General features: G+C 32.4%; 3 protein-coding genes and 2 long non-coding RNA genes across 8 annotated transcripts; 4 read left to right on the top strand and 1 right to left on the bottom strand.

Moving 5' to 3' along the window:
- Nucleotides 1-2355, top strand: LOC146903540 (uncharacterized). Its single transcript, XR_015023346.1, has 3 exons — nucleotides 1-335; nucleotides 949-1042; nucleotides 1128-2355. It is a non-coding gene; the product is annotated as an uncharacterized LOC146903540 (long non-coding RNA).
- A 375-nt stretch (nucleotides 2356-2730) lies between these two features.
- Nucleotides 2731-6612, bottom strand: LOC146903539 (uncharacterized). The gene is made up of 7 exons (XR_015022885.1): nucleotides 6214-6612; nucleotides 6071-6098; nucleotides 5357-5460; nucleotides 4968-5052; nucleotides 4729-4765; nucleotides 4030-4082; nucleotides 2731-3107 (listed from the first exon to the last, which is right to left on the bottom strand). It is a non-coding gene; the product is annotated as an uncharacterized LOC146903539 (long non-coding RNA).
- A 4286-nt stretch (nucleotides 6613-10898) lies between these two features.
- LOC146903538 (cytochrome P450 71D8-like) lies at nucleotides 10899-17106 on the top strand. Of its 4 annotated transcripts, XR_015021504.1 has the most exons (4): nucleotides 10933-11479; nucleotides 12773-13591; nucleotides 14308-14505; nucleotides 16256-17106. XR_015021504.1 is itself a non-coding variant. In XM_085732785.1 (3 exons), the coding sequence occupies exons 2-3, from the start codon at nucleotides 12917-12919 to the stop codon at nucleotides 16871-16873; spliced, it is 1293 nt and encodes a 430-aa protein (XP_085588911.1). In that variant the 5' UTR covers nucleotides 10899-11479; nucleotides 12756-12916; the 3' UTR covers nucleotides 16874-17106. The 4 variants fall into 4 exon arrangements, 3 of the variants coding, with proteins under 3 accessions (XP_085588911.1, XP_085588909.1, XP_085588910.1); XM_085732785.1 differs by lacking the exon at nucleotides 14308-14505 and having other exon boundaries at nucleotides 10899-11479; nucleotides 12756-13591; XM_085732783.1 differs by lacking the exon at nucleotides 14308-14505 and having other exon boundaries at nucleotides 10947-11479.
- Nucleotides 17107-17256: 150 nt separating this feature from the next.
- Nucleotides 17257-19756, top strand: LOC146903537 (cytochrome P450 71D8-like). The gene is made up of 2 exons (XM_085732786.1): nucleotides 17257-18664; nucleotides 18999-19756. The coding sequence occupies exons 1-2, from the start codon at nucleotides 17681-17683 to the stop codon at nucleotides 19620-19622; spliced, it is 1608 nt and encodes a 535-aa protein (XP_085588912.1). The 5' UTR covers nucleotides 17257-17680; the 3' UTR covers nucleotides 19623-19756.
- A 1838-nt stretch (nucleotides 19757-21594) lies between these two features.
- Nucleotides 21595-24100, top strand: LOC146903536 (cytochrome P450 71D8-like). The gene is made up of 2 exons (XM_085736168.1): nucleotides 21595-22631; nucleotides 23186-24100. Exons 1-2 carry the CDS (start codon nucleotides 21738-21740, stop codon nucleotides 23792-23794), a joined length of 1503 nt encoding a protein of 500 aa, XP_085592294.1. The 5' UTR covers nucleotides 21595-21737; the 3' UTR covers nucleotides 23795-24100.
- Nucleotides 24101-24689: the final 589 nt, after the last annotated feature.

Genomic DNA, 24689 nt, shown 5'->3' with positions numbered 1-24689 from the left:
ATTGGTTTTATTATTTTTGCTGAAGACACCCCCAAATCTGAAAATGCAGAGTAGCAATTCACACTTTTGTAGCACATCATTACAACTGGTTTCTCACTTGAGTTCTTTTTCCCGTTTTCTTCTTGCATCTTCATCGCCCCCATCATGTTCTTCATAATTCCAGAAATTGTTACTCACCATCAACGTTCCTATTAACTTAAAATTGATCTTCATCAACAAAATTGTTCAATATCATTTCATTTTCCATTGAAGTTTGAAGATTGCATCTTAGTTTGGTTTCTAGATCTGGATTTATTAAATCTGTTGGTTGATTTCTGAAATCTTTAAACTTAAGGGTATGTATAAGACTTTCTTTATTTTAGTCCTTCTATCATTTTGTGTATTGATAAAATGTGTTAGTTGATATCTAGCTTAGTTTCAAGCTTACTTACAACTGTTTTTGTTAGTTGATTTCGTTTTCGTTTGCTTCCTGCAATCTTTTTGTTAAAAAGGACATGTGGGTTTGGGTGAATATGTGGAAATATGATAATTTCGTTTGTTTTCTTCCTGCAATTTCGTTAGTATTTTATTACAGGTTTAGAAGAATAATGAAGTTTGTTAGATAATAATCACCTAGTTATAATATTAGTTACATGAATTTACCAATTAGTGATACAAAAGGCTACATGTATATAAACTCTTTCTGTGTAACTACTTCATATTCATTGAATAAAAATATCATGAGTTGATTCTTTCTCTCATTTTTCTCTCTATGATTTCTCTTAGTTCATAGATCATATCATATTTCAAAACAAAAAAGGAATAAAGTTAGATTATCGACATGTATAGAAAGATTATAGCATATTAAAAGTAAGAAAATAAACCCAACTTTGTGTTATCCATGGTCCTGCACTGGTTGCTTTTCATGAGTGTGAAGTGTTATTCACTATATCTATGTATTATGAACAGCAAAATGGATATTCATGAAATTCTAGAAATTTTTGAAGTTTCAAATGTAAGCAACATAACTGGGGAAGGCAACATAGCTGGGGAAGGTTCAGAGGTATGTTAAAGTCATTACATTATTGTCTAAATTAATTTCTGAGGTTTGCCAATTACTAAGTTATTTTGCATGTTATGTTGTACAGGACTTGGGTAGTATAGCTCTTGTTCAGAGAGTGTTCTATGTTCCTCGGATGAAGATGTGGAAGACACCTACAATTCACTAACCTTAACTTCATTAAGTACCTCTAGATTCTCATCCAAGAATTTGATCATTCATGTCATTGCAATTGCCATAGTGACATGTCCTACAATTTCAAATGTGGTACAATAAAATCTTGGAATGAGGAGGACGGGTGGAGGTGGAATCTTGAGGATAAAGGGATTTTCACGGTAAAATCGGCATATTTGAAATTAGAACGATTGTTATTATTGGATGATTTATGGCGCGATGAGGAGAAAAGGGTGTTCTCTAGTTTATGGAAAAGCTCGGCTCCCTCTAAGGTGATAGCTTTCTTTTGGAAGTTATTTCTTAACCGGGTGCCAACTAGAGATAATCTTAGTCTTAGGAATGTGTTACCGGTGGAGGCTCCTAACTCGTGTGTGTTGTGTGATAGGGATGTAGAAACGGACCGTCACCTCTTTCGTCATTGTGAGATGGCAACAGAGGTTTGGCGTGAGGTGATGAGGTGGTTTGGTTCTTCTTTTTTAACTCCGCCATATTTTTTCATACATTGGAAGTGTTGGAGTGGATCGGAAAGTAATAAGAAAATCTGGAAGGGTCTTTGGCTAGTTTTGCATACGACTATGTGGGTTATGTGGAGAGCTAGGAATGATAAAATTTTCAATAATTTGAATTGGGAGGTAGGGTAAGTTATAGAGGAGATTAAAGTTTTATCTTGGTGTTGGTTGTTGACTCGGTTCAAATTTTCGATTTGTATGTTTTACGAATGGAAGTGGAATCCGAAAGCTTGCCTGTTAAGGTAACTTTGAGCTGTTGTTCTTGGGCTGTCGTGTGCGCGGTGGGCTTGTGGCAGGGAGTTTCTTTGAGTCTGCTGTTGGTGTTCGCACCTGCTGCAATGTGGCTGTTGTGTACTGTTGTCTGCAGCAGCGTTTTTGTGGTTTGGGCCAGTGCAAGTTTTCTGCCATTTTCTGGTGTTTTTGGCTAGCTGGTTGACTGTTAGTGGGGAGCGGCTTTGCTGTTCTGTGCAGGTTTGGGGGTTGGCTTTCTGTGCCTTCTGTGCTTGATGTTAGGGAGTTTTGTTTCCGTTTTTGTTTCCGGATTTTGGTGTTCCTACCTTGTTAGGTGTTCCGCATATATACGGCACCTTTGTAAATTTTCTCATTGTGGTCAAAGTTTTTGTGATTCTTTCACTTGCTTGGGTTAATAAATTTTGCTATTTCAAAAAAAAAAAAAAAAAAAAAAACTAAACCAGTACTAACAACAAATTAACTCCATATATGGTGGAGCATTAGAGAGCCTGTTTTGAGCAACCATTGCATACTAAAATTCTGTTATGCATATTCCTTTTCTGTTTTGGCAGAGCTACTACTACACTCTTAAGGAGTAAATGGACTGCTGAAATAAAATAGCAATCTGAGTCCGAATTCTAGAATTAGAGAGCATCAACAAAAGAACTCACCCAATGTGATCATTGCGTGACTTCCTGGAAGTGATTGTGTTGATTTTTTGCATTTTTCAGTAATATGAATTCTAACATTATGGCGAGATATAGACATAACAATCAGTAGGAAAACATGAAATATTATAGAATTTGTTAACAATAACATATGCTTCTTGTTCATCAATCATAGCAAGTAGTTAACAATAACAGTAGATAACAACAAAAGTAATGGACCCTTAAACCAAAACATAAAAATCATGGCACCCATAAGCACTAAAGCTAGTTTTTTAAGCTGTATCAACTTCCAATCAAACCACACTTTACTCCTAAAAAAGGTTTGACTGTTAACGAACGACACTACTAATCGTCGTCAAGATTAATGGGTTGCTTAGATAGGATCTTGATATATGCATCGGTCTTTCGGAGAACTTCAAAGCGCAAGCTATCGTGATCCCCAATCAACAAATCCGCCGCACCGCACCGCACCACCTTCTCGTTCAACTACATTTCAAAAATTTAAGAGATTAGGAAAAAAAATCAACATAACAATGGAATGTGGACTTTGTTTAGACCAAAGAATGATATACAATATTCAATTTTAGAATAACAACTGTGACATGAAAAGTGTCTGGGTTGAAGTAATGATCCATATTGAGCCAATGCAACACCCATACTCCCGAATTGTCCTTTTTTTCTAAACAGCCAAATTTATTAAATCTTGTCGGCGTAAGACACACCGTGCAAGAACAAAGGGAACAATTACATGGTGCCAGAAATATGCGGAACACCAACCCACAAAACGTCCCGTATACAAAAGGAACCTAAGCCCATAAAAATAGGAGCTGCTAACCTCCAAAAACCAAAAAATTGTCGTAGGTGTACTGCTAAATAGCAGAACCGAAAACAAAATAGGGAACAAAGGTGCTTCTGGCAGCTGAAAAGAGCATAACAGAGGGAAGAAAAACTGATAAACCACTTCCTGCTACAAACAATACATTATAACAAAAATAACATTTTTACGGTCTAACCAAAGGGAACCTCCTTAGCATACCTGAAACTTAAAAGACACTATCACCATAACAAATTGGAAACATTGTTCATTAAAAAGCATAACAACAAGCAAAAGAGAACTCCGTACAAACCATAATCAACAATCAATACTATTTTGGAGGTACAAGAACAATGCCATAAAAGGTTAACCTAGTCTCTAATAATAAAGTCTTGTAACGAAATCCAAACCATATGCATCAGATTCAAAAATTAAACAAGTCTTGTGCATCATTTTCATATTCATTCTCCACATGAGAAGTAGATTCCAAAATTAGTACTAAATCCATGAAAATTCATTTTCTCAAAATAACGTATATAAAACTAAGCATCAAGCATTGTTCATAAACAAACAACAACCAATGAGTCATTATACCTTTGTATGCATATTCATATATCCATCATGCTAGCTGCTCAAGACAAGGGTAGCTATAACAAAATAATCATTCAGCCATTAATCTCAAATCTAACAAACTGAAGGAAATCAAAAAGCAAAGCCAATTTATATTAAGCTCCATCAAATCATTGAACCACATCAGAAAATAATCAAGTTTCATCCAACTCCCTCGCTCAAATTAAAATAGATACTTCGGTAAATGCAGAGGCGAAGGCAGGTTAGCCACGTACTTAAACTGTTACAAGAGATACCATGTCATTGAAATAGCCAAAGTAAAATCTAAGGAATGTGATGAAAAAATAGCCACCTTGACTGATTGTATTTCTCCGGAGTAGCTTCAAATGACCTTCCCATTTTGACATATACAAATCATATAAGATGAGGACACATTTGGTTTACATTCTTTCGATCAGTGATTGTGAAGATGAAGAAAGAGTAAAAAAGTCAACAAGCGTGAAGCTCGACGGTGTTAAGCTCAGAGTTGAAGGGAAAAAAAAACATTCAAATCAGAATGTTATCAACATTATATTGTGACCCTGAATCAACGTTGTATACATTTAGAAAGTGAATTCATTTTTTGTGGCACTTCACCTAATATAATCACAAGGTGTGAACAAAAATGAAACAAAAACTGAATTGAATCAACACAAAACTAAATTGAAGCAAAATTAGACTTACATTTGTTGTGATTGTAAAGCCCTCTTGAACAATTCACCTGAGATTTAAACAAAAAATATAGAGTTATGAAGTTATGAAATTAGATAAAAAATAATAATAAAAGGAACCCTAATTATATCAATGCAGAAGATTCCAAATCCCTAATTTTGAAACCGTAAAACATTCCAAATTCTGAATACTAAAGCCCTAAAACAAGCAATTGGGGAAGGAAGGAGAAATTAGAGAATCAAATGGCTTACCTTGGCTTAGAGTGAGATTGAAACAGAGATTCGTGAAAGAGATTATGTTAAAAGAACTTGTCTTTGTAGCAGAAAAATCAACTATCTGTAAAATCAACTATCTGTTAAAAACATCATTTTCGTAAGATGAATTCAATTAGATCATACTTCCATGTAAAAATCAACTATCTGTTGTACCAGTTTTGTGAGATCATAATTTGGGACCTCTTCACTTTGTCAATTATACTCGGATTATGGGAAAATTATTATTGGGTTTTGAAAAATGTCTTAATAAAGGTACACCACCAAACTTGAACACACTCAAAGCAATCACCAAAAAATTGTTGAATTCTAAATACCATACTATTATTTCATATAAAGAAATCACCAAAACACACAAATAGCAATACCTTCAACCCTGATTCAGACTTAGTTTCATAATATGCTTTAAAGAGTACCATAATGTGTCTGTCCTCTTTCACCAATCTTCTCTAATCCAAAACCAAAGTTGCGACTACAGTTTAGAAAAAGGTAAATTTTTATAAGTTGAAATGGGTAAAAGGACTTAGATGAAAAACCACTTAAAATACATATCACCCACATGCGACTACAACTCAATTGGCCTTGTTAAAAAGATAAGCCACATTGTGGCACACACATACTTAAGTATTGGTCAGATATAGACATCATCACAGAGCAAAAAAAATAAGTACATACATTGTCAAAAGGGAAAATAGGTAGAGAATGTCATAAAAAGATACCTCCAGGATTCATTGACAAAGTACTTGAGAGTTCAATCAAATCATATTTCAGATATTTGAAACGCTGAAAATTAAGACTTAACAATGGAAAATACCACAAAACACTTGCTAAAAAGAGTATCTTATGTTATTTTGTTTTGCAAGTATAGAAAGGGCAAAATCATAATCAAATTGATGTTAGAAAGCTCTTATCGTGAAAAAATTCAAGAAATAGCTAAAATAAAACATAATACAAGAACAACACTTCATAAATCACACACAATAGGCTCAAACTAACTCCCAAATCACACATAATAGGTTCTTAACTCAGTAAACCACACATAATAATTACAAACTAACTCACAAATCACATGAACACAATACCTGAATCGATCCAAGTTCGAATCCAAAGCTGAAATTTAAAAAAAATTATAAATCAGAGTTCGACCCAACCTTAAATTTCATTGAAAAATATAAACTTTCAAAAGCAACATGAACGAAGAGGAATAAACGAGTTAGTGCATTACCACTTTCTGGGTTCAATCGAATCTTAGGGTTTCAAATGATTTTAAGGATTCAATCTATGGGTTTGAAGAGTTCTGTGTGTACTGGGTTCCATTGATTTAGACGGGAGAGAAGGCGAGTTGTTGAGAGTGAGAGTTTGACGGGTTCTGGTGAGATGATGGTGAGAGGATGACGATTTCAACGAGTTCTGGTTCTACGGATTGGATTCGATGGGGTTTGATGAGAGAAGAGCGTTTCAGTTTTCAAGAAACAGGGAAATGAATTGTGAAAGAGAATGGGAGGGAGAGAAAGAAAAGAGGAAAGGGTTTTTGAGGAAAGGGAGTTGTGTTTTGTTGGTTTGGGAAAAAAGAGAGAGTAAAAAAATGGGAGGGAGACTGGAAAAAAGAGCGCCGATAATTTTTGGAAGAGGGAAACGAAAATGTGAAAATTATAGGGGAAAAATGTGATATTTTTTATTTTTTTGACAATCATATTTTGAAGTCTTCTCTCTTAATAAATTTTAAATTTAATTTAAAAATTAAATAAATTTGACATCTACTAACAATATCTAAAAGTTGAAGTACATCAAAATTTCCTTATCATTATTTTTATAACTCATGATCTCCTTAATTTTATGTGCATAATGATCATTTTACAAAATTTAATTTAATTTTTTAATTAATCATGAATAATGATCATCACAATTGAAACAAATTTTCAGGGATAACTGTGAAATTAATTAATTTGTTAAAAAAATTACGGATAATGGTGATCACAAGTCTAACAAATTTTCACGGATATAACAAATTTCCAAACATTTTTTTTGGAGGGGAATTTCCAGGCGTGTTTGATTTTTGGGATGCATAATTAACAAGTCTTTGGAATACTTTTAAAACATTATTTGTTTTTTAATTAAAACAAAAAGGTGTAGTCAATTTTTTGTCTAAAAAAATTGTAACTAATTTGCACTTAAACGAATGGGTGGATATAACAACAAATTTCAACTGATATTTGTTTTTTGATGCAAAATTAATAAATCTTTGGATTACTTTTAATTTTAAACTAATCTACAATTACAACTACTGTAATGATAAAATAAGAAAATCTTACTCCAGTAAAAATTCATAATTATCCTCGATTAAACTCATAATCTTAATTTTATAGATTCAATCGTCATTTTACAAAATAAAAATCTAATTTATTCATTTTTTGAAAATTATTATATAGTATATTTTTTTTATCTTCCAAACCTAACTAATTCCCTATGTATACTTATTGTTTAGATTAATCACTTCCAAGTCTAACTAATTATCGGTGTAAGTCGATCTGAAACTACTTCCAAGATTTCAGAACGACTGATCAAACTTAAAATTCTTGCCCTAACTTAAAGAATCTTGAAGTCAAGGTACCTGGATGAACGTTCAATGACTAATCAAACTATCTATCGACTAACCAAACTTACAAATATAACCTTAATGACAACTATAACCGTAATGACAAGAATCTTTGACATAAGCTAATTCAAAGATTTCAAAACAACTGATCAAACTCACAACTCTTACCATAACTGAAAGAATCTTGGAGTTAAAATACTTGGATGAACGTTCAACGACTAATCAAACTCTTTATCGACTAATTAAGCTTGCGACTCTCATCCTAATGACAAGAATCTTCTACCTAAACTACTTTAAATATGTCACAACGACTGATCAAACTCACAACTCTTACCCTAACTGGAAAAATCTTGCAGTGAAAGTACGTGGATGAACGTTCACTGACTAATTAAACTCTTGTTACCGACTAACCAATATTACAATTCTAAACCTAATGACAAGATTCTTCGACCTAAACTCCTTCCAAGATTTCAAATCGAATGATAAAACTCACAACTCTTACCCTAACTGAAGGAATCTTGGAGTCAAAGTACTTGGATGAACGTTCACTGACTAATCAAACTCTTGTTATCGACTAACCAAGCTTACAACTCTAACCCTAATGACAAGATTCTTCGACCTAAACTACCTCTAAGATTTCAAAACTATTAATCAAACTCACAACTATAACACCCCGTTTTCCCAACATAGAAATTTCATAAATAAATCAGAGTGTTTCAACATAAAACGGAATGTCACATTCTTTTCTTAAAAATCATAAATGGAATAAATAATAATTTATCCTTCAAAAATCATTCAACATACGTATTTCTAAACTTTGCAGCGGAATTAGTTCAACATCATAAAAATAGTCTTTGGCACCAAGGCCTCATCACTATAGTCTCATAAATAGTCTAAACATCATGAATAGTCTCATAATCTCATGGTTCTAACCAATTCCTCACCGATCAATACCAGTTTTAATATCAAAATTCGGGCAGAATGCAGATTTTCTTCAAGTTTCACCTAATCTCATGGTTCTAACCTCAAAACTACTTCCAATAATCATCCTATGGATTATCTAAGGTCTGTACACAATTTCTACATCAATTCAACAAGTTTTCATCATCTAATCATCAAATCTCTCTCAAAACCCTAATTCTCAAATTCTCAGAAACTCTCCCCAACTTGTTAGATGTAATCTAATGATTTAACAACTTAATATTAATGCAAGATAGTCTCACCCTCACCTTAGATTAATTCCTGAATCAGCGGCAGCGTTCTTCTTTCCCAAGGTCTTCTCCTCTTCTCTTGACTTTTCTCTCCTCTTCTCTTCTTTCTTGTTCTCCTCTTTTCCAAAAAGCGGTTTCCAGTAAACTCTTTCTAACCTAAGCTTCTCTATTTATAATACTAAAATATTCTTCCCAAAATAACACCAAATAACAAATATATTTAATCTAAGCTTTTTGGAAAAGAGGAGAACAAGAAATATTCTTCACCAAATAACACCAAATAACAAATATTCTTCCTAAAATATTCTTCCGGTAAACTCTTTCTAACCTAAGCTTCTCTATTTATAATACTAAAATATTCTAACCTAAGCTTCTCTATTTATAATACACCAAATAACAAATATATTTCCACACAAAATAACAAATATATTTATACACCAATCATATAAATATATTCTAAAATTCATTAAAATAATTAAATAAAAAGGAGGGCGTTACAACAACTCTTACCCTAACTGAAAGAATCTTGTAGTCAAAGTACTTGGATGAATGTATAGATGACTAATCAAACTCTTTATCAACTAACCAAGCTTAAAACTATAACCCTAAGGACAAGATTCTTCGACCTAAACTACTTTGAACATCCGTTTCTATTTAATTAATATTATGGTTATTCTTTCTTCAAAATTAATATTATAGTTATTATTATAATTAATTTATATTACATCATAATTCAACATTAAATTTAATAGATTAAATGACAATAACTAAAATTCAAATAAATACAAAAACACAAACTCCATAATTAAAAAATATTTTGTCTGTTTTAATGTTCATTTACCTTGACCCATTCGACAATAATATACACCATATCGTCGCTGATTATTGAATGCCTATTTTATACTCATTCAATAAATGTTGTGTGTGTGTGTTTTTTTTTTTGACAAGAACAAATGTTTTTTGAAAAATGACAAGAATAAACGTTGTATGTTGTCTTTAATATACATCACATACACCTATTTTATACTCATTCAAAAAATGTTTTTTTTTTTATAATAGTATTTGGATTGTGAATTTATTAGCCAAATATTACACACAATTTATTCATCTTCTAATTTTTTCCAAAAAAAACAAAATTCAACTGCGTCCAATTTACTAAAACAACTTCTACTAAATTTTAATTCATTATTTCATTTTCACATTTTTCCATATTTCTAGGTTTCAAAATTTATTTACTTGTGAAAATCAAACCCATATTAATAATCTTGTTTTGGTATTAAAATAGATTTAAGGATTAATAACATTTATTGTCCACAAAAATGGACTTAAAGAACGTTTCCAACATTTTTTTATAAGGAAAAAAAAACGCTTCCTACAATAATGAGTTTTTTTTTTGAACGGCCAGCATAATTAGACTAAAAGCATTTCAATAACTAAAAAACTGTGTTATATTTATTCTTTAAAAAAAAGTTATTATTCCATATACAACATGTAAAAAAAAAAAAATCAGCTGCCAAACATATTAAATAAATTAAAGTGGCAGCACAAGAAATTTTAGTGACATTAATAGCAATTTTTCTACTAGCATAAATTCTATCAAAAGGAATAAAAGGACTAAAACTAGGGTCCAAGCCCAATACAAAAGTAAAAAAAAAAAAACAGAATATAATATGATCTTTTACTCAATTCGTGGGGTCCCCTGTACCATTTCTAGAAAACCACCAGCAGGTCACCCATTGCACTTTTCTGCCAAATCTGAACCGTTTGAATATAATAATAATAAATCAATGGCCCAGATTTGATTTCAGCTTTTAAATGCATAAGTTGTGCATGGTGCACAAATTCTTTCCTGGTGCATACCGAATGCCACCCCCATTTTATCCTCCAAAAACGCTGATGTGTAAGAATTTTAACTGACGTGGCCAATAAAACGCCTATGTGGCGGTGCCAATCTGAAAAATGACATTTACATGTCATTAAAAAAGTAATTTTTAATTTAAAAATACAACTTAAACATTTTTTAATTTAAAAAAACAATTTATGCATTTTTTAAATTAAATAACAATTTAAACCATTTCATTAATAAAAACAAAATTCCAGATTTATACCATCTTCTTCCTCATCCAGATTCTTCTATGTTCTTCACTTACCCATTTCTCTTCTCATGATAAACACATTTCATTTTCTTCTCTTGTTCTCCACTTCTCTTTGGTTTGATTGTGAAACATAACAACAGCAACCCAAATCCGAAAATGGGTAGCAACAACCCAAATCAAAACCCCATCTTTTCAATGTTTTGAATTCAGCAACCCAAATAAAAACCCCATCTTTTTTTTGTCTTTACAACTATATATGTAGGTGATCATGAATCTAATTCATTTCCACAAATTGAAATGAGAAAAGAAATGGTATTTGACAAGAAAAAAGACAGCAAGGTCATCAAGAATTTGTCACCTTCAAGCGAAAAATGCAACAAAAAGGTAGATCTAATAAACAAGGGAAAAGAAGGGGTTGATAATAATGGTGATTCAATTAGGACAGTACTTTCAGATCAAGAATATATTGTGTTTAGCTTTAGAGAGGATGGATCATTTGATGTAGCCACGGACAGTATTGGTGCCAAATCCGAGTCTTATAAAAGTGTTGATGGAAAGCATGAAAACTCAAAGCTAGTGAGTCGAAAGGTACATATTACACACTCATTGCCATTTAACACAATTCTCAATTTTTCATATAAATTTTTACCCAAATATATAGTTCACAAAGCTTTGTTTGTGCAACCGGTGAGTTCACCAGAATCTGTAATGCTTGGTTTCTGTTCAGCTTATCCAAGTCATCAAAATCACCACCAAAAGCGGTTCCGCCATCGCCGTAGCCGACACCGTGTTTTCTCGCTTGATTTCTGAAGACAATGTGTTTTCTCGCTTAGATTTTGTCTTCTTTGTCATTCTAAATTGCTTTAAGGAGAGATAGATGTGAGATAAGAGAAAAAAAGATGTGTTGGTATGTGATGGTTTTTTGGGTTGAAAATGAAGACCAATGAAGAAGATGAATGAATGTTCTCGAGTTTTTAGTTTTATTGTTGGAAGCCAAAATTTATTTAATTTGAACTTTTAATTTTCATGAAATGTTTTTGTTTTAATTTCCAAAATATTTTAATTGTTTCCAATTAAAAAAATTGATTTGATGACATGTTAATGTCATTTTCTTGATGGAAATGCCACCTGGGTGCTTTTTAGTCCACATCATTAAAAAATTGAACAAATCAGCATTTTGGGAGGATAAAATGGAGGGTAGGACGAAAAATGAAACAAAAATGATAAATGAAGGATGGTTTTGTTCTGTTTAAAAAGGGCTAAGCAAAAAAAAAAATGAACCAAAAGACAAAACTCTTCGACCAAGTGTGATTCTTCAACTTTAAATTTAAATATAAAAAAAAAATATAACCAAGACGATACAATTCAAACTTGCCAATGATCATTTTTCTAAGATCACTTAAATTCACAACCATGGTTTAAATGAACACGAAAATAGCCCATAACGTTTTAATTGGTTTAACAGTCCCTTAATATATGGGTAACAGCACAATAACTAGATTCCCAGTTTCCCTTGTGTACCGTTGTGGTTGAGTCTATTGTAGAGTAGAATGTGACTGACCCGGTATCGAAATGTCAAATAGTAGGTGTCAATTATATATAACCATCTCGTTTGCCTCACGGTACTTATTTAATTTATATAATTTATGCAACCATCCATTAAACAATGTATTTTGTCTACAATAATTTTATTTTATTTTATAATATCTAGTTGTCTTCAATATTTTTATGAATATATGACATGAGAAAGCGAGAAGATCAATTTCAAAGTGGTAAATGCCAATTTCACTCTATGCCATGGAATTCAAATCTGCTACCTTATTCCTGATCATTTCCTCATTCATCTTCTTCTTACTTTTGCTAGCAAAAATTTATAAACAGAAAGTCAAGGAGAGAAATTTGGGCCATAAACTTCCACCAGGGCCATGGAAGCTTCCTCTAATAGGAAACTTGCATCAACTAGCATTAGGAGGATCACTTCCACACCATACACTTGGAAATCTATCTCAAAAATATGGACCTCTTATGCATCTTCAACTGGGTGAAATTTCTGCAGTGGTTGTTTCATCTCCTGATATAGCCAAAGAAATAATGAAAACACATGATCTTTCTTTTGTTCATAGGCCAGAACTCCTCTGTCCTAAAATACTATCCTATGAATCAACAGATATTGCATTTGCTCCATATGGTGATTATTGGAGACAGATGAGGAAAATATGTACATCAGAACTTCTTAGTGCTAAAAGGGTTCAATCTTTTTCTTCCATTAGAGAAGATGAGGTAGAAAAGCTTATACAATCTATTCAAGGTTCACTCTCTCTACCACTTGATATTACTAAAATAGCTTTCTCTTTGGTAAGCACCTTAGTTACAAGGGCAGCGTTTGGTAAAAAGTCAAAGTATGAAGATGAACTTTTGTTTTTGCTTAAGGAAGCAGTGGAAATGTGTGGTGGTTTTGATGTTGCTGATTTGTTCCCTTCATTTAAACCTATTCATCTAATTACTAGGTTGAAAGCTAAATTGGAGAATATGCAAAAGAAGTTGGATAAGATTTTAGTAAGCATTATCAATGAGCATCAATCAAATTCAAACCATGCCGGCATTCAAGGTGAAAATCTAATTGAAGTTCTTTTGCGTGTTCAGCAAAGTGGAAGTCTTGAGATCCCAATCACAGATAACAATGTCAAAGCCGTCATATGGGTTAGTTATCATCATCTTTACACTTAATTCTTTGAATCGTTTACTTGGTCATAATTTCAGGTCTGTTTACAGATTTCTAAATATATTTTGTTATTTATTTATTTATATTTTTAAAAAATTCAGTTATTGATCCAATAATACTTGGTCATAATTTCAGGCCTGTTTACAGATTTCTAAATATATTTTGTTATTTATTTATTTATATTTTTAAAAAATTCAGTTATTGATCCAATAATACTTGGTCATAATTTCAGGCCTGTTTACAGATTTCTAAATATATTTTGTTATTTATTTATTTATATTTTTAAAAAATTCAGTTATTGATCCAATAATACTTGGTCATAATTTCAGGCCTGTTTACAGATTTCTAAATATATTTTGTTATTTATTTATTTATATTTTTAAAAAATTCAGTTATTGATCCAATAATTGAGAGGGGTCTAATCCCACGGTTCACTTGTGAGTCTATATTTAAAGTTTGAGTAAAACTCATTATTTTATGTTTTGGAATAGATTCATCCAAATTTGAATTTTGTCTAGAATCATTTTTAACGATAAAATTATGCTATAAAATATTCGTATGGACATGTTGAGTAGTATTTTTTATTTATTTATAGACATGACATGATCATGACCTAGTTTTTTTTTTTTTTTAAAGAATGATCATGACCTATTTTGTTTACATTGTTTTGCTATGTGACGATTCATTTGGGTAGGTGTTTGGGCGCAATATCAATCGAATCACCATCACCATTATAGTAAAGAGAAAATGCTATTTTTTTACAACCAATCTATTAACGAAAGCGAATAAAATAACAATTGGTCTTCTTTATTTCCATGTATCAAAAAATGGATAAGGTGCAGCCGACATCTTATTACCGTTCGATCTTTGGCCGAACTGTTCATATCTTAAGGTAGTTTTTGTATTTTATTTAATATATAATTCTATAGTTAAATTTAGACCATTCAATCTCAATCAGATGATCACAAAACGCTTACTGTATGAGTGTATGTCGTCTCTAAAAATTTGTTGACTTTTATTATAAGGACGCATACAACTTACAAGGTCTTGTGTTTCGTTTTGCAGATCCTTCGTAATATAAAGCAATGCTGAATTTGTCAAAAAATAATAATAATAAAGCAATGTTGAGTTAAAGATGTATATAGTTTATTTTTACAAGAGAAAGGTATATATAGTTAGTATAGTTTATTTAAGGGATTTATTAATATAAACTCAGTCTAAAGATGAACCCTCCTTTTTTTTTTTTTAAAGTTTTAATAAAATATTATGTTTGCTCATAAATTTATTATTAAAAAAATTATTTTTTACTTAAAATCGTAAAATTCCGCCTTTAAACCATTTTTACGAGACCATATTAGACACACCCTATTGTTTTTTTTTTTTTGGTTCAATAGCCTAGTGGCAAGATCACACTTTTTGAAAGTGTGGAGATATTTTTGAAAGTGTGGAGAAGTGGGGAATCCGGGGTTCGAACCCCGGCCCCTGCAAACATTGTCCCTGATAGCTACCAACTGAGCTACACTTACGGGACGACACACCCTATTGTTAATGCTTTATCATTAGAACAACATTTCTTTCTATATAAGTAATGTAACTCCATGATATAATCATAGCATTTTCATTATCGACAATTTCTATTTTACTTTCCAGTCTCTACTTTTCTAGAAAGTAAAAAATGTCATGTAAATACAACTCATTTGGTAGTTTCTCACTTCTCCACACTTATAATGTGTGAGTTTAAATACTAGAGTACTTGACCGAAAAAAATTGCATTGTTAATAATGAATTGGTTCAAGTGGTAAATTATTTGAACCTCTTAAGTAAATGATTAAAATTGCTTGATTTGGACTCTTGTATATAGAGAAAATTCAATTAGAGGGAAAAATCTACCTTCTATCTCAAAGATTTCCCCATAAAGATTAGTTATTGATAAACAATAAAAACTTCACACCTATAAACATGATATCACCACAAAAAAATATAGAAATTATATTGATAATGAGAATGCTATGTATAAAGAGTTGCATCACATCACATGTTCACCTTAAAAGACTTTGTATTGATAACAATGAGCAATTTTACAAAGAAGAAATTTAAAAGTAAAAGGGTGCATCAAAACCTATTGGTCAAATGCATCTAAAGGTCCTTTAAGTTTTTCGTTTTTCCCAAAGTAGTCCTTTAAGTTTCAAAAGTTCCAAACAAGTCCTTTTAGTTTTTGAATCGTTTCAAACAAGTCCTAATGTAGATAACATAGTTGGTAATTGCTACCTTGAACTCATCTTTGGTACCAAATCTGGCTCCTAACACCCACTTAAAATTAGTCATCTTTTTAGGCATGACAAATGGTGGATAATACTCTTTGTTGCTATCATCTGAATCATCACCATCATCCTCTAAAAGGACTTGTTTGAAACGATTCAAAAACTAAAAGGACTTGTTTGAGACTTTTGAAACTTAAAGACTTGTTTAGGACTTTTGAAACTTAAAGGACCACTTTGAAAAAAACTAAAAACTTAAAGGACCTTTAGATGCATTTGACCAAACCTATTTGTAGGCATCCACTAACTACTAAGTAACACTCTATCTATTATTGTCAGCTTCGATACTTATGACTTTTAACATAATATATGTGGAATGACCAGGATGTGTTTGGTGCTGGGAGTGATACTTCAGCAACAGCAATAGAGTGGGCTATGTCAGAGTTGATGAAAAATCCAAGAGTGAGGAAGAAGGCACAGTCTGAAATAAGAGAAGCCTTCAAGGGAAAGAAGAGAATTTATGAGAGTGATCTACATAAACTTAGTTACTTTAAGTTGGTGATCAAAGAAACCATGAGGTTACACCCACCTGTTCCTTTGTTGCTTCCAAGAGAGTGCAGGGAGGGTTGCAAGATAGGTGGATATGAAATACCTATAAAAACTAAAGTGATAGTAAATGCATGGGTACTGGGAAGAGATCCCAATTATTGGTATGACGCAGAGAAGTTTATACCTGAGAGGTTTCTTGACACTGGTTTTGATTTTAATAAAGCAAATACTAAAAGTTTTGAGTACATCCCTTTTGGGGCAGGAAGGAGAGTGTGTCCTGGAATTTTATTTGGCTTAGCTAATATTGAGCTTCCTCTTGCTGCATTATTGTACCACTTCAACTGGGAACTTCCTAATGGAATGAAACCAGAGGACTTGGATATGACTGAAGCCTTTGGAGCTGCTGTGGCTAGGAGGAACAACCTGTATTTGATTCCGACACCATATATTTAAGGCAAAAAATCCTCATGTAATCCTTTATAGGTTTTTTATAGCACTGTAATTATTTATCTCTTTTTCTGTCCAAGTCATTTACCTTCTTTTTTTAAGCAAGTCATTTATCTTTTAAATCGTTTACAATGTTAGTTTTTTTTTTTTTTTTAAATAAATAATATGCTAGGGGTTGTAATACAACATAATTTCCTATATATGGATTAACGATGTCACGTAAGATATCTTGTTATCCATCTAGTGTTTTGTTATTTCCTCCCATTCTTGAACCCTAAATGTCATTTGATCAAAAACTATTTGGATTTCTCCATTTGGAACGATAAGACATATTCCTTGATTTAAGATGATTAAACCATGAAAAAACATGAGCAAGCCAATTTCAAATGCTATGGCTACAATTCTTTTTAAGTCTCGACAACCTAATCAATGCCAAGAGCCTTATTGAAGAGTTGATGAGATTTAGATCTTAGTAAGTTAAAACACCGGTTAAACAGACCCTATGGGCTATGTTTATTATGATAGCACCGCTTGAATCTCTTCCAACTACATTTTCAATGTGTAAGACACATTCAATTTTCTCTGTCATGACTCTTTTAATTTTCTTTCTTTCTTTCAATTGTACTGCATAATACAATACTTTTTTTGTGACCACATAGGTTATGAAAGCGTTCGGCAAGCGGTGGACACAATTCATATAATATCCCATAAAAAGTACCTCCCTCAAAAAAAAAGTAAGTACCCCTAAAAAAAACTTGCGTGCTGGGTGCTATATATCATGGGAAGGCGAGAAGATCAATTTCAAAGTGGTAAATGCCAATTTCACACTGTTCTATGGTCTATGCCATGGACCTCAAATCTTCCTTCCTCTACATTTTCTCATTCATCTTCTTGCTTCTTTTGCTAGCAAAAATTTATAAACAGAAATTCTCAGTGATGAGCTTCTTGCTGCTTTTGCTACCAAGAACTTATAAGCAGAAATTCAAAGTGACAAGTGTGGTTTATAAACTTCCACCAGGGCCATGGAAGCTTCCTCTAATAGGAAACTTACACCAATTGGCCTTTGCAAAATCACTTCCACACCATACACTTCGAAATCTGTCACAAAAATATGGACCTATTATGCATCTTCAGCTAGGTGAAATTTCTACAATAGTTGTCTCATCCCCTGATTTAGCCAAAGAGATATTGAAGACACGTGATCTTGCTTTTGTTCAAAGACCAAAACTCATTGCTCCTAACATATTAGCCTATGATTCAACAGATATTGTCTTTGCTCCTTACGGTGATTATTGGAGACAAATGAGGAAAATATGTACATCAGAACTTCTTAGTGCTAAAAGGGTTCAATCTTTTTCTTCCATTAGAAAAGATGAGGTAGAAAAGCTTATACAATCCATTCAAGGTTCACTTTCACTACCACTTGATGTTACTAAAATAGCTTTCTCTTTGGTAAGTACCTTTGTTTCAAGAGCAGCGTTTGGTACAAAATCTAAATATGAAGACGAACTTCTGTGTTTGCTCAAGGAATCAGTGGAAATGGCAAGTGGTTTCGATGTTGCTGATTTGTTCCCTTCATTCAAAACTATTCACCTTATTACTAGGACTAAAGCTAAATTGCAGAGTATGCAAAAGAAGTCGGATAAGATTTTAGAAAGCATTATCAACGAGCATCAAACAAATTCAATCCATGCCGGCATACAAGGTGAAAATCTAGTTGATGTTCTTTTGCGCGTTCAACAAAGTGGCTGTCTCGAGGTCCCAATCACACAAGACAATGTCAAAGCCGTGATATGGGTTAGCTAATAAACTTTTTTTATATACAAACACGATCATCTCTATAAAATCTTTCAATCGCGTTGTCAATATTGATCGCGTCACCAATCACCATCCTTCGTATTTTGGAGAATCATAATTGTGTTGCCGTCACAAGTCATAACCATGCAACCTCAAGGGACCGAGTTCATGTCCCGGGAGCGCTAAATGTAAAATGACATGACCATGTCATTTCAGTAATAATTTATCTTTCTAATTTTTTTTAAATTATTGTTTTCTTCAATGCCAGCATCATATCGTTTATTTTGTTTTGATCACAAGCTTTTTTTAAGATAACGTATGTGGATTTGAACAGGACATGTTCGGTGCCGGGAGTGATACTTCAGCAGGAACAATAGAGTGGGCTATGTCAGAGTTAATGAAAAACCCAAAAGTGATGAAGAAAGCACAATCTGAAATAAGAGAAGTTGTTAAAGGTAAAAAGAGAATTTGTGAGAGTGATCTACATGAACTTGGTTACTTGAAGTCAGTGATCAAAGAAACTATGAGGTTACATCCACCTGCTACTTTGCTTATAAGAGAGTGCAGAGAAGCATGCAACGTAGGTGGATATGAAATACCAATAAAGACTAATGTGTTAGTAAATGCTTGGGCAATAGGAAGAGATCCCAAATATTGGTATGATGCAGAGAAGTTTATACCTGAGAGGTTTCATCACAGTAAAGATTTTGATTTTAATAAAGTGAATAGTAATAATAATAACTTTGAATACATCCCTTTTGGGGGAGGAAGAAGAATGTGTCCAGGAATTTTGTTTGGCTTAGCTAATATTGAGCTTCCTCTAGCTGCATTGTTGTATCACTTCAATTGGGAACTTCCTAATGGAATGAAACCAGAGGACTTGGATATGACTGAATCCTTAGGAGCTGTTGTGGGTAGGAGAAACAACCTGTATTTGATTCCAACTCCATATGTTTGATTATTCCCTTAATTCAAAGAGTCATTGTCAGCACTTGTCTTGTCCCTCCAATAAAGATGTTTGTCTGCCGTTAACATTTTTGTCAATAAGAATATGAATTAATAATTATTAGGACAACCTTCTTTTTCTTTTTATTTATTGGTTAAAAACGACACAGAGAGAATACATAATGAGAAAGAGAAACTAAGAACACAAAAAAAAACATGAGAGAGTTGTCCAAAAGTTATCTCAAAAAGTTGTACAAATATTATTTTGTTCAACAATGATAAATAAACACTTATAAATTTTACATACTAATTCAACACTTCATTTTATTTTTATTTCTCTATTCCTATCGCATCTTCAACATATTATAACTATTATATCACTTTTTTTACTCTTTATTTCAAATTTACCCATATAAAAGTGTACACAAAACATTTTCTAAGACTATCACATTTATTTATTTAAAGGACGAAGTATGCGAGATTATAAATTCAACGACAAATTGACGGCTTACCCAATAACATAAAATGACAAAACAATACAATATTGTTGAGACAAGACCAATAATCACAATGTTGATTAAGATATAAGAATTGCAACATGAAGTTTGATTAAGATAAACGCTTATGCTAACAAGAATGACACTTGTTAAGAATATAAAAAAAAAATTATAAGTTTAATGTATAAAAAGTTGTTTTTAAAAGTTTTAATGTGTTGAATACACGAATTTTAAGATAAAATTTCTTATGTAGGCTTCTTAACAAGTGTGTTTAGGACACTTGTTAACATTTCTTTAAGATAAAAGACATTTTTGGTTAAAGCTAAAAAATGAAAAAATTTGGTAAGTTACAAAACAAAATTATCAGTTTTAAAGAACCAATTATTAGTTAACAGCGTTGCTATTTACAGCGACTGGAATTTCCCGAATGCCTCACGACAGCTTGTCACCGTTAGATCTTTTCCATTGGCACAATATATACATCCGGTTGGCAGAATAAAGGGGTGGGTCCAGAGAAAATTAGAGAGTTGACCAGAGTATAAATTATACAATCGCGATGCATTCGCTATATTATTTGTCGCTAGATATATCTTTTTCCATTAGTTAATAGTTAGTTTAACACTAGGATTAGAGTTGAACCTCACATCAACCCTTAACATAGTCTCCAATTCCAACGGAGGAACCTATAAAATAATCACACTTAGCCATCAAAAAATGTGAAGAATATCTCCTTTAAACTAAATATCATCACCAACAAAGAAACATATACATATATAATATAAACATGCATATGTGTTGAAGAAGATGAATGACTTATAAAGAATTTGTCTCGCAATTAACCTAGTGTTGATGATTAACATTAATGTAATTTAAACACCAAATACCTCATTTGTTATCATGAAGTAAACCGTCGTTAATATTATTATTTTGGCAAAAATTCCCATCAATAATGTTTAACAAAACTACAATAATCAAGTTAATATTATTTTGACAATAATTACATTTTAGAGCTTCAATAAAATATCAAGATGATGTCGTGATTTCGTCAAACTCATCTTCTATCTAAACATACATGAAGAAGTTTTGACGTGGATGGAAGGATTGCAAAATATTTATACCAAAAACAAAAAGAAAATCAAAATACATGTGATACAATCAATCTTAAAGTGGTCTCCATGTGGATAATATAATCGGAGATTTAAAAACACATTTTTGATTATATAATTTGAATTATACCATATTAGCATTGTTGAGCCGAGTTTAAACATAAGAGATAGGATCTCCAACTCTTTTCTCCCTTCTTAAACAAGTTGAGCTATACCCAACCTCTCAGATCCAACACTATTTAAATGTGTTTTATTCCCCATTGGATTGTGTTAACCAATGCATGTATGAGTAGTTTTTTTCTTTAAATACTGCAAAATACGTTTTTGTCGTCATTTTCTGTTAACCACTACAAGTAATTTGATACTAGTTTAATACAACATGCAACATTTCATAGTTACTTTTTGTCGTTGTCTTTGTCTTCACTATACTAACTATAGTAATATCCTGGTGAGAGGAGGGAAGACTTAAACATAGACCAGTCTCAAGGTCATAAAAAGTGCCAATTTCACTCTATAGTCTATACCATGGAATTCAAATCTTCCTTCCTCATCATTTCCTCATTCATCTTCTTGATACTTTGTCTAGCAAAGATTTATAAGCAGAAAATCAAAGTGAAGAACGAGGTTCATAAACTTCCACCAGGACCATGGAAGCTTCCTTTAATAGGAAATTTGCATCAACTAGCATTAGCAGGATCACTTCCACATCATACACTTCGAGATCTATCCAACAAATATGGACCTCTTATGCATCTTCAGTTTGGTGAAATTTCTGCAGTGGTTGTTTCATCTCCTGATTTGGCCAAAGAGATAATGAAGACACATGATCTTTCTTTTGTTCAGAGGCCAGAACTCCTAGCTCCTAAAATATTATCATATGATTCAACAGATATTGTTTATGCTCCATACGGTGATTATTGGAAACAGATGAGGAAAATATGTACAACACAGCTTCTTAGTGCTAAAAGGGTTCGTTATTTTTCTTCCATTAGAGAAGAAGAGGTGGAAAAGCTCATACAATCCATTCAAGTTTCACTTTCACTACCACTTAATGTTACTAAAATAGCTTTCTCTTTGGTAAGTACCTTTGTTTCAAGAGCAGCATTTGGTAAAAAATCTAAACATGAAGATGAACTTTTGAGTTTGCTCAAGCAAACAGTGGAAATGGCAAGTGGCTTTGACCCTGCTGATTTGTTCCCTTCATTTAAACCTATTCATCTTATCACTCGAACGAAAGCTAAATTGCAGAATATGCAAAAAAAGTTGGATAAGATTTTAGAAAGCATTATCAAAGAGCACCAATCAAATTCAATCCATGGCCAACAGGGTGAAAATCTAGTTGATGTTCTTTTGCGCGTTCAGCAAAGTGACAGTTTCGATATCCCTATCACAGACGACAATGTCAAAGCCGTCCTGTGGGTTAGTTGCTAAACTAAATCTATCATACTTGTACATTATCATAAACATGACATGAATTAAATCTTTCAATTGTGTTAGGTCGCAACACTGATTGCTTCACAAACGAATTCAGGAATTTTGATTAGTGAAGGCAAGATCATATAGTCGTGTTTAAGTTGTAGAGGTATAAAAAAAACCATGATGTTGCAATCATATCATATTCATAAGTTATAACCTTTTTTTAAGAACCTTAATCTTTATTACTGTCTCCACCAATGCAAACATCATATCGGGGAAAATGCAATAAGGTGATGTGTGCTACCTTTTTATAAACTCATTTCGGACTCGGTGCCTAGATAAATTATGGGTGATTCTGAATAGACGGACTTTGATATCATATAACCCATCCTTAAAAAAACCGACTCATAAGATGACATGTGTTGCTTTTTACAAACTCCTTCAAGTCTTATATCTATTCTATGTAAGATTTGAGTTTTTTTAATACACATCATGTGATTTTTTTTTGTTTTGTTATGATGATAAGTTGTTTTAACATAGTATGTGGAAATGAGCAGGATATGTTCGCTGCTGGGAGTGATACTTCAGCAACAGTAATAGAGTGGGCTATGTCAGAGTTGATGAAAAACCCAACAGTGATGAAGAAAGCACAATCTGAGATAAGAGAAACCTTTAAAGGTAAAAAGAGAATATATGAGAGTGATCTACATGATCTTAGTTACTTGAAGTCAGTGATCAAAGAAACTATGAGGTTACACCCACCTTTTACTTTGCTTCCAAGAGAATGCAGGGAAGCGTGCAACATAGGTGGATATGAAATACCTATAAAGATTAGTGTGATAGTAAATGCATGGGCAATCGGAAGAGATCCCAAACATTGGTATGATGCAGAGAAGTTTATACCTGAGAGCTTTAATGGTTTTGATTTTAATAAATTGAACAATAATAATAGCTTTGATTACATGCCTTTTGGGGGAGGAAGAAGAATGTGTCCGGGAATTTTGCTTGGCTTAGCTAATATTGAGCTTCCTCTAGCTGCATTGTTGTATCACTTCAATTGGGAACTTCCTAATGGAATGAAAGCAGAGGACTTGGATATGACTGAAGCCTTTGGAGCTGCAGCAGCTAGGAGAAATGGTCTGTATTTGATTCCAACTCCACATTGATTCAGCAACGCTATTTATCGCGAGGGCAAAAATTCTGAAACCATCACGAATCATGTGTTATGGTTGAATGACTCAATGGCTAAAGCCAGAATTAGCAGAAATCAGGTAGGTAGTGGTACTATGTGACTGAATTACACTTAACATGATGGTTTTGTGATATTTTTTTCCGATATACATAGCATTTCCCTATTTGATTATTCCTTTGAAAAATTTATAGTAGACACTTGTAACGAAAATTCAATGTCAGCACTTTAGTTCTATTTGAGATCATCCAATATATTTCCCTTTTGCTATGCATTTTGCAAACATAGATCCTCTGCAACTACAATACAATCATATTTTGTTTGTCATATTCTCATCGACTTTTTTTTTCATAAATTAAAATGTAACACTATTCAACATTGTGCAGCAGATGCGATATTTGTCTGCTAGAACAGAAAAAGTTTGCCACATTCATTTAACTTTATTTGTCTGTTTTTTTTTTTTGGGTACAACTTTATTTGTCCGTATTTAACATTTGTCAATAAGAATATGAATCAGCGGAGAGACAGCCCCATAATTTTCATTAGTAAGTGAAACATAAAACAAGTTTTGATTACATAGTATCTTTTTTGTGACATTTTTCTTATAAAAATCTTTTAAATTCTTTGTCTATTAAGTATCCACATTTAAACTAGGGACATACAAAATCCGACATGGTTTTTAAGTCATCCCAATCTATAAGTTTCAGGTCGAGTCTCATCCAAACTCAATAATCCGGACAGAGAAACACTGAAACAGAGACCATTTTGAAGTTGGGACCAATCTGGGTTGACCTTTGAGTTACAAAGGACAGAAGTGTTATTGTTTACTCATAGCTTAATAATCTCTCACGAGTCAAATTCATTATCTAGAA

This window comes from Medicago sativa, chromosome 8 (genome assembly GCF_051527215.1).
Source record: "Medicago sativa cultivar Bolivia chromosome 8, Bolivia_mono, whole genome shotgun sequence".
NCBI lineage: Eukaryota > Viridiplantae > Streptophyta > Magnoliopsida > Fabales > Fabaceae > Medicago > Medicago sativa.
Note: the sequence above shows the minus strand (reverse complement) of the source record. Positions and strands in the feature narration are given on the sequence as shown.